This window comes from Micrasema longulum, unplaced genomic scaffold (genome assembly GCF_059751315.1).
Source record: "Micrasema longulum isolate JH-2025_06_02 unplaced genomic scaffold, ASM5975131v1 h1tg001311l, whole genome shotgun sequence".
NCBI classification, from domain to species: Eukaryota; Metazoa; Arthropoda; class Insecta; order Trichoptera; family Brachycentridae; genus Micrasema; species Micrasema longulum.
Genome location: NW_028278498.1, coordinates 24139 through 43318, shown reverse-complemented (window position 1 = coordinate 43318; position 19180 = coordinate 24139). Strand labels below are relative to the sequence as shown.

The following is a 19180-nucleotide window of genomic DNA, read 5'->3' as shown; positions in this document are numbered from 1 at the left end:
GGTCTTCTGGCCAGTAATCCAAATTCTAGTAGTCTATTTGTGACTGTGCGCACACTAACACTGACACCAGGGGTTTCTTGTAGTCGTTCTCTTAGTTCTGGAGCTGATGCGAACTGATTTCTTTTTGATTTAGTGTCCCACTTTCTTTGAATTTTTTCAGAAATCTCCTCACAGTTGATTCATTGAGCGGTGTTTGCCTTGCTAAATCACAATTAGAAAAGTATTTTTTAGATACCGCAACAATAACTGTTTTTTTTTCTGACTAAAGTTTAAGTCTCGTAGACATTTTGCTTTAATAAAATAGAGACACTCCAAGAAAACGACTAATCACTGCCAAATCAGATGTATAAATGAAGAAATTTAGGGTTCTCCAGGTTCGTAAGTGGCTATTGATCGTTTCCTAGAAGTGACAACCCATGACTCAAACCTAGGTTCAATTACTTTGAACATCTAACGGGATTTTTTGTATTTAATTAGTCAATTATGTTGCCGGGGGTGCATATATGGGTACGAATTTAAGGACATTTTTTGTAGCTTGCCTTTAAAAAAATCACCGCTCGCCACTGATATGTAAATTTTTTCCATTTTAATGGTAGCTGATTTAATGCCTTTGCTGTGAAAGTTCTGTGAACGGGAAAGTATTTGAGTTCTTATTATTAGGTACAGTAAAACTCTAACTATCCGGATTAACGAGTTCCAGAGTACGGATAGTTGAATTAACCATTAAATTAAGGCAACGTTTTGAAAGAAAATGAAAAGGTCACTTTTTTATTGCTTTTATTGTTTGTTTATTTCGTCTAAAAACACTGGAAAATAATATTTTAAATACAATAACGTTCTATTGAAAAATACGTCACGTATTTTTCGACAATTAAATGTAAATACTAATAAAATACACATTTATTTTCTCAGGGAAAAGTAAATATTTGCGTTCTTATGATTTACTCTAATATTTAATTTTGACGGCCATTTTCAACGAGTTGTAAATAACTCAATATTAGAAAATGGGAATAAAGTTGGGTAGAGTGGGATTCGAACCACAGACCTTTGAGCCGCGAGTCCGAGACACTAGCCACGGGACCACAATCCAAATACATTCTGAATACGCAAATAACTTATTGTTACCGGTATGAGTGAGAATATGTATTTTTAAGTAATGAGTCTGTGAACACGTATAGTTACACTCTGAACACGAAAAGGGTTTCTCGCCAATATATTGCATATTCAAATTAAATTGACTTATACTTGAATATTTACACTCTGAACATGAAAAAGGTTTTTCATCATTATGACAGACAGCGCATTTTCAATTGACTTACACTTATACATGAATAAGTGCACTCTGCACATGAGAAGGGCTTTACACCAGCATGATAGAGAATATTATTTTTAGTTCTACATGAACACTTACATTCTGAACATATGAAAGTTTTGAGTTTGTCCAAATGTTTGTACACAAAAGACTGGATTTCACCCCTCGGGAGTCATTAAGATTAACAAATTACAACAGAGATGGAGAATACCTTAAAGAAGGAAATATGGAAGTCTATGCATTTACAAGGCTTATGATCTGTCATTGGCTGATTTAAGTAGCCACTTTACACACTGTGTAACATTCACCATTTTGCCTATGTTTGAACATCCATATTTCTTCAATTCTTCCATTTGTTGATTTTAGTGATGTTAGAGATCGGAAACCTTTATTGTTTGAAGAGATTCATATGACTGAATTATTTCACATACAAGGCAACGCCTGGAAACGATTTTTCAATTTTTAACTTCTTGGACCAGTTGGTTTTATCATCAAATGTTTATAGACAAAAGATTGAAACCAGCCAATGACAGGTCTTAAGCCCTGTAAATGCATTAACTTCCATATTTTCTTCTTCAAGGTATTCTCCATCCCTATTGTAATTTATTAAATATAAAAGGTTCTTTACCGGAATGAGTACACGCGTTTTCAAATTACTTTCCATTAAACAAGTGTATTTACATTCAGAACATGAAAAGGGTTTTTTGTCAGTACGAGTGAGTTAATGCATTAAAGAATATTTACACTCTGCACATTAAAATGTTTTCACACCAGCATGATTGAGAATGTGCGATTTCAAATGAATTTTACGAGTACATGAATAATTACACTCTGAACATGAAAAGGGTTTCACACCGCCGTGATTGAGAATGTGTCTGTTCAAATCACTTTTACGAATACATGAATATTTACACTCTGAACATGAAAACGGTTTTACCTCACTATGAGTGAGAATGTGCATTTTCAAATCACTTTTACGAATACACGAATATTTACACTCTGCACATGAAAAGGGTTTCTCACCCGTATGAGTGAGCATGTGAAATTTCAATTGACTTTCTTGAAAACATGAATATTTACACTTAGAACATAAAAAGGGTTTCACACCAGTATGACTACGAATGTGTCTTTCCAAGTGACTTTTACGAATAAATGAATATTTGCACTCCGAACACGAAAAGGGTTTCTCACCAGTATGAGTCAAAACGTGTTGTTGCAATTGACTCTTACGAAAACACGAATATTTACACTTTGAACACGAATAACGTTTCTCACCATGAGTTAGAATGTGTTGTTGCAATTGACTCTTACGATTACATGAATATTTACACTTTGAACATGAAAACGGTTTCTCATCACTATGAGTGAGAATGTGTATTTTCAAATCACCTTTGCGATTACATGAATATTTACACTCTAAACATGAAAATGGTTTCTCCCCAGTATGAGTAAGAACGCGGGATTTTAAGTTATCCTTCAATTGTGGCGAAGAGTGTGCTCTGTTGACAATATTGGGTGTATTGCCTGAAACATGCGATGAACGTGTATCACTGTCTTCGGGATATATAAGACTTTCGCTCCTCCTGGAACCTGAAAAGAAAAAATATATATTTCAACAGACTTAAGACGAATATTGTAGTATATAACTAGAGTAAGCATGAGCATTCGGAATATGGTCTCTCAATTTGCGGCCAATTGGCATATGTTTGACAGAACGGGTTTTAGTCTGTCTCTAGCATTCCTCGGCTACTTTTGAACTTTTGTCTCCTCGCAATTACTAAAATGCCTACATGATTGCTAAGATACTGCACATATCAATCTAGAAAAGATAGAAAAATCAAGGGTATAACCTTTCAACGGTAAGTAATGTTTTTATCTTAATCAATACTCGTTTAAAATGCCTAGCTATTTTAATGTTAAAAAATGATTTATTAATATGTTACCAGTCGTGAGCTATCTCTTGTCTCTGTCCTGCTCAGTTAGTCGGGCGTATAGTGAAACGATAAACAAACGCGATGAGTATGCGGAAGAGAGCGACATACTGAATATAACTCACAATAGATTGATGTAAATAGTCCTCGCTTTTAGCTGTCCTTTTGTAAATATTTTTTGTATGGGAGTTGCTTTATTATTTACCTTGCTTATGATATGCAAGGTTTATATTTAAATAAGTGGATTTATCTGCAATTCTTTTACTTAAAATTTAGCTAACTGTTGGGGATCAGGAAGGATACACAAAAGTGGGCCAATCAGGAACTTCTCAGCATTTGCTCATGTGGAGGGGAAACCACTTAAAACTCTTCAGGAGAAGCCGGCCTGTTGGCAGCAGTCAACAGGCCTTCCGTTCCACTAGACGAGTGTTCGGCATTTCTTTCCCTACTTCGGTTTATTTTACCAAGTGTACTACGTGTTTCGCTTGCCAAAGTCAACGTGATATGACGTGACGACACTTGCTCCCTCCGCTGGCCATTCCCTTTCCTCCGGAGATGATTTTTTAGCTCGGATTCGTATGGAGTGTCATCTCTTTATTGCTAGCCCAAAGCAATAGTAAGATAAACCCGAAATTCACGATTTTGAGATACACATGCAGATATGTTGATAAATTAAATAAACGAATGTTTCAAATAATAAAATACTTACGTTAGATAGTTAACCTACGTGAAAATATAGTATTTATAATCCACTTCAAATAATCTAATTCATTCAGACTCTTTGCACATCTCAAAGTCCGATTATCTCAGAATATGTTTTTAAAGATATCTCACTGTTGCTTTGAGCTAGCGATATATTGTATCTCAATGAAGCCGAATACATTTTTTCTCACAGCTTTCTCTGTTGAAGATGTTTAGACTAAAACCAGAAACCCTTAACTTATATGAAATAAGCCTTTAGGCAATGAAGAACAAATGATTGCAAGGCGTTATGGGCAATTTATTCCCCTGGTGATCTATGTACGTTAATATGAAAATTATCTAAGCCAACTAATGCAACGAATCTCTTAAAATTAATATGGAAAGCAGTGTTAATTACCTTTAATGTTGCGAGAGGATTCCAAATAATCTTCTTTTATATCAGGATAATTAATGTCGATTTCAGTAAAGGTCAATTTATCACTATCTATTAAATACTGTTGTTCAGTACTGGTCGCCGGCTCAGCCTTCACAGTAGCATCTAGTCCCTCGCTCCTGTAGGTACAAAACGGTTCTTCCCCAGTATGCAGAATATCTATTTGTACATCGCTAGTCCCCGGTTCAGCCTTAACAGAAGTAAAGTCTTCCTTCTCATTTCTGTGGGGATATACAAGAACTTCTACAGTACGTAGAATATCTCCTTGTCTACCGTCAGATCCTGGTTCAGCCTTAACAGTAGCAAAATCTAGCTGCCCGCTTCTGTAAGGATATAGCTGTACTTCTTTAGTATGGAGAATATCCCTTTTTACATCGCTAGTCCCCGGTTCAGCCTTCACAGTAGCGAAATCTGGCTTCTCGCTTCTGTAGGGACAAAGTGGCCCTTCCCGAGTATGGAGAATATCTTCTTGTACGTCTCCAGTTCCGGGTTCAGCCTTAACAGTCACTGAAGCGAATTCCATAATCGCCTACTCAAAGATGGATACAAATTGAATCTTCAACTTAACGATTAAACTCCTGCAAAAAATAAATATACAATGTTATGACAGGTATAAAGATTACAAACATATGTAGGAATAAAGTAGTTGAGGGCTTGGCTGGAGTTCCTACCCCAGTTAGAGATTGACAGAGAAGACACGAGGTTGCTGTTTGATGGTTATTTATTACATGGCGAATAAATGATGAATTATGTCGGGCGAGTGTTACATCGATCGTGGGTTAAAGTAACTGCACTTGAACTGCATGCTGGAGCTGAGTGAACTGCACTGATCTTGTTGGGCTGATTAACTGAACGGGCTGACTGATGTTGGCTGCGTCCTGTTGTCTCTTTATAGACCATATTCCTTTGTAGTTCATTTCTTCGTGGTAGGGACGATGTGAATGTACTGCGGGGCGATGCCCTCCGATTTCACGTGAAATACTCATAGAGATGCATTTTACAAATGTATTGGATTGGACATTGCATCGTCGGTCATAAGTCTACTTCAGGTGAACTAATTTAACACGTGTGTGTCATCGACTATGGACTATGGACCCTACACATATATATATAATTTATTTAATTATTATTATTATCAAATTATGTTCATAAAATTATACATTTATACAAAGCTGCTTTGACTATCTAACTAGGGTTTTTTTACCTCGTTCTAAGCCAGTAAAAAATGTTTTAAAAACAGTAATCAATGCAGAGAAAAATAAATAAACGTAGTAGACATAGTGAAAAACATGGTAAAAAATGTAGTAAAATACATAGTAAAAAACATACTAAAAAACCCAGTAAAAAAGAAGTAAAAACAAAAAAGATAGTAAGAAATATAGTAAAAGACATTAAAAAAAATAATATGTATACATAGCAAAAAACATAGTAAAATACGTAATTAAAAGAAAAAAACATAGTAAAAAATAAATTTAAAGATGTAATAGTAAAAAAATCCATACATATATTTTTTTTGTACGAAACAAAAAATAATCCCATTTTTTGTTCTGAACACCATTTTGTGAAGTAGATCTTAATTACACTGGCGGCCTCCGTGGTGTAGTGGTCAAGACGCTTGACTCACGCATGGAAGGTTCCGGGTTCGATTCCCGGTGAGAACACAAAGATTACATCAAAAATTGTGATTTTTCTCAAGCCTGGGTATTCTATGATGTAATTCAGCACTGTAATTGGGCCTCTTGACCTGTTGCGGTGCAAAAATAAAATAAAATAAAAATTAAATATTGTTATGGTATCTGTTACAATCAATATAGTGTAAAGTTTTCGCAAACCAAGTTTTTACAGTTTCCAATGAAAATAAACGTAAAAATGGCATTTTTCAATTACAAATTATAAAAGCGCCATCTATGAATGATTCGTTTGATATTTTCGTTTAGAATCACCTTAAATCGCAACTTATGGAAAGAAATGACAAGTAATTAAATTGATTGTTCGACATTGTTGTCCTATACTTGTGTTCTATTCACGACACTCGGAGGAAGACCGCTCCGCTTCACGGCTAGTGATTGGCAACTTTACGATGGTATACATAATCTCAATTATTTCCTCATATACTATTTTTGATAAGTACGATATTATCAGTTTAGGTCGCAGCTCTCGTTGTTCAATATGTTTACTATATCGTCTATTGTTCATGATGGAGGCGGGGGCCCTTTTGTATCCATGGGGCCCAATCAGAAAAAAACTATTGACGTGCTTAAAAACATGCTAAGAATTTGAGCGATCACAATGAACAACAATGAACTTGCATAAGTTATCGCAGTCATAAGTCAACGCGTGTGTAATCTCTAAGTCAACGCTCGTGTCGGTTTGTTTTTTGTTTTCCTCGTAAATAAATACAGTTCGCTGACGAAAAATTGGCGTTTACTTAAAAAAATTATACAATATAGTAAGGAGTATCTAATTCAAAAAATGGAAAATTAAAACTATGGCGGCTGCTTTTCTTGACATTTGGCTTGTCAACCGCCGGCTAAATGCAATAAATAGCATGATAAATAATAAATAAGTAAATCAAAATAGCAGTTTTGGAATATTTTCCATACTTACACCGGTGAAATTCAAATATGTGATTGCGCAGCAGGATTATACGTCGCGAAACGTAAATATTTTGACATTTAATATTAGGTGTTCGTGGATGTTGCATTATGATCGCGAATACGATAAACAACCATGGTAAGAAATTCTTAAGTTATTTCTGATTAAGCTACAGGGCTGCAGCCCAAAAAGCCCTTAAGAAGATCCGCCCTCGTATGGCCCTGTTACGTTAAACTACCGCCGTAGTATAACAGGAAAACAAAAAGTGTAGTAAGCCACGTATTTCTATAATTATAATTAGGGAAATTACCTTCAGGTGTCTCTTTTTTGATCAGAGATTATTTCATCGCGCATCGTAGCGAATATAAACAAAGCTTCTTTTATACTGACCCCCAGCCATTAGGAACATAGAACTGTCACTGCCCAGAGCCCAGAGTGCCCAGTAGTCAGTAGTGCACTCAGGATGGATGAGACGTAATGTTGCCAGCCAGGTATTTCATAGTCACTAAATAGTTTATACCTATTTATAACTGTTAAGTTAGACCGATTATAACCCAATTCTTTAGTTCAGTTTTAGGGCAAAATACGGCATTTAATGGCAATAATTGACCTGCAATACAAATAAACACAATAAAAATAAGTGCCAATGATTATGATATAAAGTAGGTACTTTCGTAGTTAATAAAAACAATAATAAAATAGAATGATCGCGCCACTTCCCCGTTAGCAGATGCACGCTCGAAATTGCTGGTTTGCGGGATGCGTTATCCTTTATTTACTTTTACCACAGAACCCTAAATACAATGGTTGCAATGCCTACCTTATTCTGGGTTCTGGCACCTTTATTGCTGGTACTTCTGTCGCGTGGCAGCCAGGATCAGATCCGATCTTGTTGCTAGGAAGGAGTGGTTGTTCGGACCTTAAATATGTTTTTGACACCGATTATTAAGTAATGAACTGGTTTGTGAAAGATTGATCACAACTTTGTTCATCGTCGTGTTATGTTAATGTGCCGTGAGGTATTGATTAGCACTGTAATAAATCGTTGAATCGCCCTCCAGTCATCAATAATGTAATTTTCCAGGTGATCGGTGATCGCATACATAACTCAGAAATTCTGATGGACGTAGGTCTGTTCGTACCTGATAACTATCTTCGACAAAGACAGCATCGATTGTTTTACCTACCGCGATGCAGAACCAACCTGCCAGTGGTTATGCCGGTTGGTAGAGCAATCTTGTTACTTAATCGCATCGCCTCAGATGTCGACATATTTCACGACAGTGGGCCTTCCCTTAGGAAAGCACTTTCTAACTTTTAATTTTTCTTTTTACATTTTGTTATATTATTTTAATAACATAACTATCTAGGTACTGTAATTTGTGATCTATTATTGTATTTAGAATGAATTGGGTCTTTTTTCTGTAATGTTCTAAATATCTGAATAAATAAATGAATTAAATTAAACGAATTAAATAAAACGCCAAAGATTGTATTGGTTTATTTTATTCACCGTTTTATTATATTAATTTATCACCAGTTTATTATATTTATTTACCGAAATGTCTCCGACTTCACTCGTTAGGTTTACTTTACTTATAATAAATAACATTTTAGTTTATATTTAGGAATATTAGTGAGATTTTCAGTATTATTCAATTAAAATCTATAACCTACTTCAACTATTTATTAAAACAATTAGTAACGAGGAAATGTTCAAAAAGGCTATAAAAAAATGGATAGTGAAGCTAGGTAGAAGTAAAATGGATTGTCTCATTCGCCCAAACCAATATTGAATCAACTGCTCCACAAGTGTATGTAGTATAGCTTATGTTAGGTTTTTGTTCTTTTATTGTGCGTTTTGTAATATAAATAATATAGACGTACGTAAATTAATAAGTATTGTTAAATATGTAATGTTTAAAACTGCCTGAACATTTTGTTATTTTTTTCTGTTTATTAAGTTAGTCTTCTTTGTTTATTCTTAAATGTAAATTATTATTTTTTAAATGTATTGTAAAGTGTCTTCGGCAAGGGTAACCCCAGTGAGGTCACATTATTTTTATTATTAGTTATAGTTTGTAAGACAAAAAATATTAATAAATAAAGTAAAATAAATAAATTGTTGTAGTCGCGACGTACTAAGTCAAGAATTTAATTTAAATGTGTCCTCCTGGAATCAAAGTATGTCATCATAAAGCATACATTTTCAGAAAATGGAGGGGATCATAGTATGTAGGTTAATTTAAGAAACCATGTCCAAGGTTTTGTAGACAAGTACTGGATTCAACTCCCTAGGGAATTGTTTATATTAACATATTACAACAGAAGTGGCCACTTAAACCAGCTAATGACAGGTCATAAAACCTGTAGATGCCTTGATTTCAGTCTTACCTTTCCTAAAATGTTCTTCATTTCTGTTGTAAATGTTAATTTAAGAAAGGTGCAATTTGAAGAAATCGCAAGCTGCATCTGAACAGTCATCTTTTGAACAGCCAATTTTTAAACAAACCACATTGTCTCTTGGGCCACCTGCCACTTGCAGATGAGCGTATTGAGATAATGGGTCATCTAAAATCTAAAGTGTATAGAAGACGACTAATAAATAACTCTTGGCTAAATAAAATACAGGTACAACATCAAGCCAAATATCAAAATGGTCAAGGTTTGGCAGATAACACTCGTCGGGTTTGCGCTAGTTTTTAATATAACAAAGGGCAAAAAGGTCCGAAAAAATGGTGGGCTGTGGGACACAAGAGCCGTACACATTATCATGAACGTCCTTGAATTGTTTTACGCATCTCCTTACTATTGAATCACTTATCGCATGTTTTCTTTACACCTCACAGATCTATTGTTTACCGGTTTAATGTTCTTTATACTGCCCATCCCTGTGATGCAACTGTTGTGTCCCACAGCTAGGGTAACCAGCTACGGTTGTGTGATTTAGAGGACTTGATATGATAAAATAAAGGACCAAGGATGAAAAAAAGACATTGTGGCTTTTTCAATTTAAATTATTTTATGGTTTCAGTAGCAACATTTATTAATAAAACTATCAATTTTAATACGCAACAAATAGTCATCGTTAATTAGGTCACCAAAAAGTTTTTCAATATTTCGAATCAAATCGCAATTCAATGTCTGCTAGCACATTTCGATACCGCTCTAAAAATATAGTAGGTATTATTCAGCTTGAGTAGTAGACATTTTTCGAAAAGTTTTCTGGACTGCCATTCCAAAAAAGGCATCTTCAATTTGTTGGTTTATCTTTCGTTTCAAATTACCCTTAATTATGTGTTACTTATTTTTTACATTTATGATAACGTAAAACACTGTTCCTTATGGTTGCGCATTGTTTACTGTAAGGAATGTAGATATGTTGTTGGTAACAACAATATATCTACAGTCGTCTGCATACCCACACAACTCGGCAAGCCTTTCTACATTTGTCTCTCCTAGTAAACAGTCTCTCTCTAAACATAGAAATATAAAGTATTTAGAATAAACACCGGTCAACCGTACAAAGTCTTATTACTGTAGCTCAATCACAAATAACTATCGACGTGCTTAAAAACATGCTAAGCATTTGAGCGATCACAATGAACAATAATGAACATCCTTAAGTTATCGCAGTCATGAGTAAACGCTCATGTCAGTTTGTTTTTTGTTTTCCTCGTAAATAAATAGTTAATTGGCGAAAAATCGGCGTTTACTAGAAAAAATAAAACAATATATTGCATTTGCAAATAGTAAGGAGTATCTAATACAAAAAAGTGAAAATTAAATTACAATTACTATGGCGACTGCTTTTATTGACATTTGGCTTGCCAACCGCCGGCAAAATGCAATGAATAGCATGATAAATAATACACCGGTGAAATTCAAATATGTGATTGCGCAGCAGGATTATACGTCACGAAACAAACATATTTTGACATTTAATATTAAGTATTCACAGATGTTGCATTGTGATCGGGATACGATAAACAATCATGGTGAGAAATTGGCATCACGTCGCTTATTAGCTGGTCGATTGTTATTTGTGATTGAGCTACTGATATTATTTACCACCATAGGGTATGACATTTACTGTATGTTTGTGTGTTGTTTTATTTTGTCTTTTCCTTAATACTATTTTATATTATTTGTGTTTCTGTTGACATCAGTAAAAAAATTAAAACGCTAAATAAACTTTTCCAATTACTTTTACAAATACAAGTACATCAATATTTTCTCTAAAAATGAATACTTTTTCTCATAGCTATGAGTGAGAATGTCTTATTACAAATCACCTACATGAATACATGAATAATTAGACTCTGAACATAAAAATGGTTTCACACCAACATGATTAATAATGTCTTTTTTAATTACTTTTACGAATATACGACTATTTACACTCTGAACATGAAAGGGGGTTCTTAACAGCATGGGAGAGAATGTGCTTATTTAAATCACTTTTACGAATACATGAATATTTACACTCTAAACATGAAAAGGGTTTCTCACCTGTGTGAATACGAATGTGTATGTTCAAATCCCTTTTACGAATACACGAATATTTACACTCTGGACAAGAAAATGGTTTCTCACCAACGTGAGTGAGAAAGTGTGTTGTCAATTGACTTTTACAAATGAACGAATATTTACACTGTGAACATGAAAACGGTTTCTCAGCAGATCTATGAGTGAGAATGTGTTTTCTCAAATCCCCTTTACGAATACATGAATATTTACACTCTGGACAAGAAAAGGGTTTCTCACCAGTATGAGTGAGAATGTGTATTTTTAATTCACTTTTACGAATACATGAATATTCACACTCTGAACACGAAAAGGGTTTTTCACCAGTATGAGTGAGAATGTGTGATGTTAATTGACTTTTACAAATAAATGAATATTTACACTCTGAACATGAAAACGGTTTCTGAGAACTATGAGAGAGAATATGTTTTTTCAAATCACCTTTACGAATACATGAATATTTACACTTTGAACATGAAAACGGTTTTTTACCAGTATGAATAAGAATGTGTCGATTCAAATAACTTTTTCTAATACATGAATATTTACACTCTGAACACGAAAACGGTTTCTCAAAACTATGAATGAGAGTATGTTTTTTCAAATCACTTTTACGAGGACACGAATATTTACACACTGAACATGAAAATGGTTTCTTTTCAGTTTGTCTGAAACCACCGGCTTTCAGTTTACCCTTCTTTACTTTAGATATTGAGAAAGAGTGTGGTTTCTCTACAGTATTAAATGCGCCGTCTGAAACTCGCGATGAACATGTATCATTATCTTCTGCATTTTTAAGTCGACTTCCGCTTCTAGGACCTTAAAATAAAAACAATATAGTTACGAATTATCGCAGCGTTCCCAGCTGAAAAAGTTCAAAACAGAAAAATAACATATCTGATGTGATAAACGACTTTAGACACTAAAGTAATCCAAAATCTGTAGATTTATTTTGCGAATATCTAAGCCATTCAAAAGCCCGAAAATTGCATTCACATTGTATAAATTATTTGTTCGTAGCTTACTGGAATTTAATTATTTAATATGGTCTCCTAATTATAATATTCATATAACGCGGATTGAATCGGTGCAACGTAAATTTTCACAATCGTCAATATTTAGAATTGGATCAAATACTTTCATGATTATGATCGACTAGAGTACTTCCATATCTTCAGTTAAGAATTCAGAAAGATTTTGGCTGGTTTGATATTCCTGCACAAATTAATATCTAACCGTATAGATGCCCATGATATTCTTGCTCAGATTAACCTTAATGTACCTCACCGTAACTTGCGTGCCAATGCTGTCTTTGCTGTGGGAAATTATAAAACCAACATCGGATTCTTTTCTCCTCTGCCGAGGATCCTCAGAACAGTGAACAAAATCTCATGAAACGGTACTGTCGATGTGTTTCTACAGCGAAGGCAAGCATTCAAAAAGTAAGCGGTGTTGTCACTCCTGACTCATGATGACACACTTGACATCTCCGCCTGGATTATGCCATAATTATACCTTTTGTAAATTCACATAGATTTTAAGACTGTGTTATTAATTATTAAATATATACTTATTAGTACCAATCTGTTAGGGCTTCCATAAGCTTGTTGGTTGGCTTAAAAAAAAACAATTGGCTAGTTTATCTGGCCACTTTACACACTGTGAACATTCACCATTCTGCCCATATTGTTGATGAATCCACCTGGTCCATAAAGATGTAGACAAATTGAAAAAATCATTCAGGCCTTGCCTAGTATGTAGGTGAAATAATTTAATCAGATGAATCTCATCCGCATAAATAAAGGTTTCAGCTCTTTAACTTCACAAACATTAACAGATGAAAGAATTAAAGGAATATGGATGTTCAAGTATGGAATTGTAAAAATAATGATGAAAGTAGGTTAAATGCTGTCGAAATGCGATCCCTCGGGCGAATGTGTGGAACACGATGTATGTGGAAATCCGTGAACTGTGTAAGGCTGAGACATGCATTATCGACAGAATCAAGAAATGGGCGCTGCGTCGGTTTGGACGTGTAGAGCGAATGTACACCAAAAGTACGGCCAAAAGTATCTACGATGTGAATGTTGATGGATGCAGAAAACGAGAAAGGCATGGCACGATCAAGTCCATCAAATACTTGAAAATGGGCATGCCAAGAGTAGGAATAATCGGCGTGCGCGCATGAGAAGATGTATGAATGTAGAGGAAGCGAGGTCTGTCTGCAAAGACAGAGTGATGTGGCGTTCTATTCTCTCTGCCTACCCCTATGATGAAACGGCGCGATGGTTTGTTTGTTTCTTTAGATGTTTAAATATGGGCAAAATGGTGAATGTTACACATTGTGTAAAGTGGGCCACTTCCACAAGCCAAGGACAGGTCATAAGCCCTAAATACCTAGACTTCTATATTATCTTCTCTTAAATGTTATTTAACTCTGTTGTGATATTTTCTTTTTGTTATTTAAATTTGCAAAACCAACCGATTCTAATGCAGCGAATCATGATAGAAAGTAGCATAACTCACCTTCAGTTTTGTGCGAGTATTTCAAATATTCTTGTTTTACATCAGGGTAATCAATGTTTATTTCCGTAAAGACCATTGTATTATCTTTTATATGTTGTTGTTTAGTGCTGGTCCCCGGTTCGGCCTTCGCTATAGCAACACCTGGCTCCTTGTTTTCGGAGGGACATGGCATCCCTTCCTCAGTAAGAAGAATATCTCCTTCAGCAACGCCAGCCAATGGTTCAGCCTTTATAGTAGCAACACCTATCCCCTCGCTTTTGTAGGGACATAGCATCCCTTTCCAAGGATGAAGACTATCACTTTTTACATCGCCAGCCCCCAGCGTAACCTTCTCAGTAGCGAAATCTAGCTCCTCATCTATGTAGGGATATAGCGGTACTTCTCCAGTATGAAGAATATCTCTTTGTTTATTGCTAGTCCCCGGTTCAGCCTTCACAAAAGCGAAATTTGACCACTGGCTTCGGTAGGGACATAGCGACTCTTCCTCAGTATGAAAAATATCTCCATCTTCGTAGCCAGTCCCCGGTTCAACCTTTATAGTAGCAACACCTGATTCCTCGCTTTTGAAGGGACATGGCATCCCTTTCCCAGTATGAACAATATCTTTTTGTGCATCACCAATCTCGGGTTCATCCTTAACAGCTACTGAAGTGAATTCCATAATCGTACCGAGGATGAATACAAATCGAACCTTCAATTTGAAGATCAAACTCCTGCAAAAAAATAATTATGCTTCACTATGAAGTATAGATTCTTGATAATTGCAATGTATTTATTTGCATAGTTGTGTGGGGTTCATAGTCCATTGATCGATGACACACGTGTTAAATAATTCACCTGAAATTATAGGGCGATGACCGATGAAGCAAGTCATTATTTTCCATAGAATCAGATACAACAAATTATGCAACTTTAACAGTATTACACAGAAACTCGAGAGCGTCGTTCTGCAGCACATTACCACCGTCCCTACCATGGAGAAATAAACAACAAAGGAACGTGGCCTATAAAGAGACCACAAGGCGCAGTCGAAGCCCAGTTCAGTTCTGCATCAGTTAGCCAGCTCAACGCAGTCACTCACTTCCAGCATGTAGTTCAGTGCAGTCTCTTCAACCCTTTCACGCCGCTTTATCTTAGTCGTCGTGTAATAAATACGCATTAAACAGCAACATCGTGTCTTCTGTCAATCTCTAACTGGGGTAGGAGTTCCAACCCCCAACAACCTCATCCTGCACTTGTCCAAAAAAACGTCAACTAGTACTTATATAATATATTTCATACAATATATATAAATATTTTTGTTAATTAATTGAGACTCTTTCTTACGACACTTTAGCTACCTATATGGTTGTTTGTTTTTAACGAAAACAATCACTATTATACGCGAAACGGCGCAATAGACCCAGCATCATTAGGTTAAGATGCGCCAGACGTGTACAGCGAATGCCTGATTCTAGCGTCCCTAAAAGGCTAATGAGCGGACACCCGGGTGGAAGGAGATTCCTGGGGAAACCCCGGCTGAGGTGGGAGGATGTAGTGGCAAAGGATGCAGCGCAGCTTCTCCAGGTGGCGAATTGGAAGACAGCGGCTGAGGATAGAGATAAAGGAGAAGTCTGCAGGAGGCCAAAGCTCGACATGGGCTGTAGCGCATACTTTACGGGCTGTTTAACCCATTACGTAATGCAGACGGTAAATATAAGTTAGAAGTTAATGAATAGAAAGCAGATAGCTGCTAAACTGCCGATATGTACAGAAAAATAAACCCATGTTGTTTATTTATATATACGCCCAATCGACATTTTTAAGGACAAATTTATGCATAGAAAACTATTATAAAGGAAATTAAAAAGACACAATGGTATATAGTAGACTTGGTGGGAGTGGAAGCGGGAGAGAGTTAGATTCAGTGATCGTTTGAAAGAAAACAACTTGTTATCAAATAAATCAAGACTGGTATGTTTGTTGGCAGACCTGAGAATTCTGGGCATAGGGGAATGAAAACCATAGTAAGTTCTATGGTTATCGGTATGAAAGAGTATGTTTTGTTTGAAGTTTCTAATTGTGATATTTAATTTTATTGAACTCAGTAGTTCAGGCGCATCAAAGAGTGAGTTGAGAATTTTAAATAGGACGAGAAGGTCGGATTTATTTCGACGGTCTTGAAGAGAAGATATATTTAAGCTAGTTTCTAACTCATTATACGTATGTTGGTCTCTGGATAAGCCCAACCTCCAGCCAATCATTCTTAAAAATCGATGTTGAAGTAATTCATTTTTTTTATATGTGAACATCATAATATGGAGACCAGATAACAGAGGAGAATACTCTGGGTGCGAGATCAGAACCGTTCATTATCCGTAGAAGCCGTATTCAGCAAGAGAATTGCCATATTAATGGGTGAATTCTGAGTTGATATCGCTCTAGTATAATTATTGGGACAATACAAACTGAACTCTTTCAGTATATTTGGATTATATATACTTCCAGATATCAGCTTGTAGAAATGTTTCCCAAGATAAAGTTGACAACGAGATTCGAGGGTGTTGTAATCCAGCATTTTTGCTAGAAATCATGATGGATACAAGAATGGATAATTATTATTTTCTTTAAGATATAAGCATCGCAAAAATCGATTTTGAGCCTTCTCTATTTCAAGGCTGTGGCTTGATTCAGAAGGGCTCCAAATTATGGAACAGTATTCTAGTATGCTGCGGACTAGTGTATCGTACAATGTGCGAATTGCAGTAGTATTATTAAAATATTAAGAGTTTCGAAGTACGAATCCAAGCATTATACTAGATTTATCTACAATACCAGTAATATGGGACTTAAATGTGAAATTCGCTTAAAAATCATGTAAAAAAATCAGTGGCCTTTGAAAATGTGTATTACGCTTAGACAAAAAGACTTGATTTATTAGTCCCATACGCAGCATAATACTGATAAAATAAAATAGGATAGAATTCATTGGTTGAGTATACTTTGATAAAGAAGCTCGCGTAGCTTTGAAACAGGTCGGTAGAAAAAAAAATGAGGAAAAACAAAGTTGCTTTTATTATTATAAAACAATAGTTTCCAAAAACATTTTTCACTTTGTGGTATGACATTTTACACTTATATGTTTATAAATTGGTATAAGTCTAACATCGAAAATAATGATATCAAATTACCACCCGTGTAAGGAAAAAACTACTTGATTTATTGGGTCCATGTGTAGTATTGAGTGAACATGATAAAAATAAAAAAAAGGAATCAAATCACTAGTTACGTAAACCTTGACGAAGAAGCTTGTTTGCTTTGAAACCGGTCGGTGGAAAATAAAAATTAGTGGTTAAAATCAAAGTTGTTTTATTTATTTTGTTATAATGAATAACCACAAAGTTAGTGCTTCAAATATAAATTTTATTGTATAAACCACTTTAATTTTAAGTTACACTAAATTTGAGTTAAACAAATAATAAATAATCAATTAAATTTAATTTCAAGTCATCTTTTAAAAATATTCCCGTTATGATTCATTTTATCTTCTTTTTCTCTCTTCCTTTCATTTTTCTGTCTCTTTCATACAATATTTTATAATAAAATAGCAACGCGTGTAATTATAAGTTAGTTTAATTCCTGACGATGAGGTACCTCGAAACCGGTCGAAGTGTAACTCACAATTAAAGTGGTTTATACAAATTTATAAACATATAAGTGTAAAGTTGTTTTTATTGACTTTATATTCATTGAAAAAGTGACGATCATTTAACCAGGGAAGACTAATTCGCCGTTAAATCATTTTAAAATCATCTAGAAAAAATACGCAGGAGTATTCTTGATATTTGATTGCTTATTGAAGTCATCACACTACAAGAGTCTGCGTCAAAACCTATATCGGAGCAAGTCTTTCTCTTTCCAATACAGGTTTGTTTTTTCTGAGATATAAATTAATCTTACTACAAATAAGCCGTGCACCCTCTCGGTAGAGGGTAAGCTGTCGAAAAAAAAGCTGTCGGTACAGCCATCTTGCTGCGATTAATATTTTCAAATTTAATATAGTGACATGGCATGACACTTAATAATTAAGCAAAATATGTATTTCATGTTAGTAGTATTTTAGTTAAGAATGTGGAAAGTGGTTTTAGCTAAAATCGTTTTAAAACTGTGTACAATACTTCTTTTATACTGAATACAGACGCTTACCCTAGGAATTGTCACCTGTCCTGTCACTTTAAGTACGCGGAATGGCGGCCGGCGGCCATATCGTTGATAATGTTGCCAGCCTAAAGGTACTTCATATTCACGTGGCTATACTTCGGCGTATGTAACTTCAGACCTACGGGAAATTGGATACAAATAATGTTTTCTTCCTTCCTTTTACTCACTAAGCATCCAAAAATTACACATGATCCGAACGGGGGAACCAAACGACCCCAGCGCCTTCTTGTATATGGCATCAGGAGAATAAAACGCTGGAACTGTTTATGACCGTGACATAATTTACTCATGTTTTCGCATACACATATTTTACTCATTCGTGTATTTTATTCATTTTTGTTAGTTTGCCGAATGCTTATGCACAAAAAGAGAAATCGACCAAATTTGTCTATGGGGGATTCGAATCCCCCTTTTCGATCCGGCTGGTTAAATACAGTTTCTTGAAAATGCATGAATTTTTTTATTTATTTTAATAAAAAATAACTACTTTTAACGACGTCACTAGTTCATGCGAATCAACAAAAGATAAGAGAGTTGTGAAGTATTTCCGGTTTACGGAAAGTCAACGGACCAATCGGTAGAATTGACCGAGAAGAAATAAAAGAGAATCTGAGACGTCGCACGCATCAAGACATAAGTGTCTTCCAATCGCATTGATAAAAATGTGCCAGAAACAAAATTTAGTGATTGTGCGTTATCCAAAACATGATAACGTTTGAATTTTGATAACACACGTACCTATTATCAAACAAAACCAAAATAAATAAAAAATGTTTATGTATGTAAATACGTATTATCAGCGCAAAGATTCGTATTTTTAGAATTACTCCGCCCGTAACGCCACAAGGCCCAGTCGGTGAATTCAGCTGATTGGTAAATTGGCTTCCCAAAAGCCGGAATTCTATTAAAATACTCCATCATTTGTTAATTCGAAAAAACTTGTGACAATGTTCA

At 35.2% G+C, this 19180-nt stretch overlaps 2 protein-coding genes across 2 annotated transcripts; both read right to left on the bottom strand.

Annotated features, from left to right (window-relative positions):
• Positions 1–1957: 1957 nt before the first annotated feature.
• LOC148275956 (uncharacterized) lies at positions 1958–7414 on the bottom strand. The gene is made up of 3 exons (XM_088234971.1): positions 7284–7414; positions 4343–4956; positions 1958–2902 (listed from the first exon to the last, which is right to left on the bottom strand). The coding sequence occupies exons 2-3, from the start codon at positions 4899–4901 to the stop codon at positions 2067–2069; spliced, it is 1395 nt and encodes a 464-aa protein (XP_088091097.1). The 5' UTR covers positions 4902–4956; positions 7284–7414; the 3' UTR covers positions 1958–2066.
• A 2560-nt stretch (positions 7415–9974) lies between these two features.
• Positions 9975–18337, bottom strand: LOC148275955 (uncharacterized). The gene is made up of 3 exons (XM_088234970.1): positions 18212–18337; positions 14027–14739; positions 9975–12319 (listed from the first exon to the last, which is right to left on the bottom strand). The coding sequence occupies exons 2-3, from the start codon at positions 14685–14687 to the stop codon at positions 11367–11369; spliced, it is 1614 nt and encodes a 537-aa protein (XP_088091096.1). The 5' UTR covers positions 14688–14739; positions 18212–18337; the 3' UTR covers positions 9975–11366.
• Between the last annotated feature and the right edge of the window lie 843 nt (positions 18338–19180).

Coding starts and splice junctions, on each gene's coding strand:
- LOC148275956 (XM_088234971.1), bottom strand. CDS start 4,901: ATGGAATTCGCTTCAGTGACTGTTAAGGCTGAACCCGGAACTGGAGAC. Junction 2,903..4,342: donor ATCCTCTCGCAACATTAAAG/GTAATTAACACT, acceptor TTTTCTTTTCAG/GTTCCAGGAGGAGCGAAAGT.
- LOC148275955 (XM_088234970.1), bottom strand. CDS start 14,687: ATGGAATTCACTTCAGTAGCTGTTAAGGATGAACCCGAGATTGGTGAT. Junction 12,320..14,026: donor ATACTCGCACAAAACTGAAG/GTGAGTTATGCT, acceptor TTTTATTTTAAG/GTCCTAGAAGCGGAAGTCGA.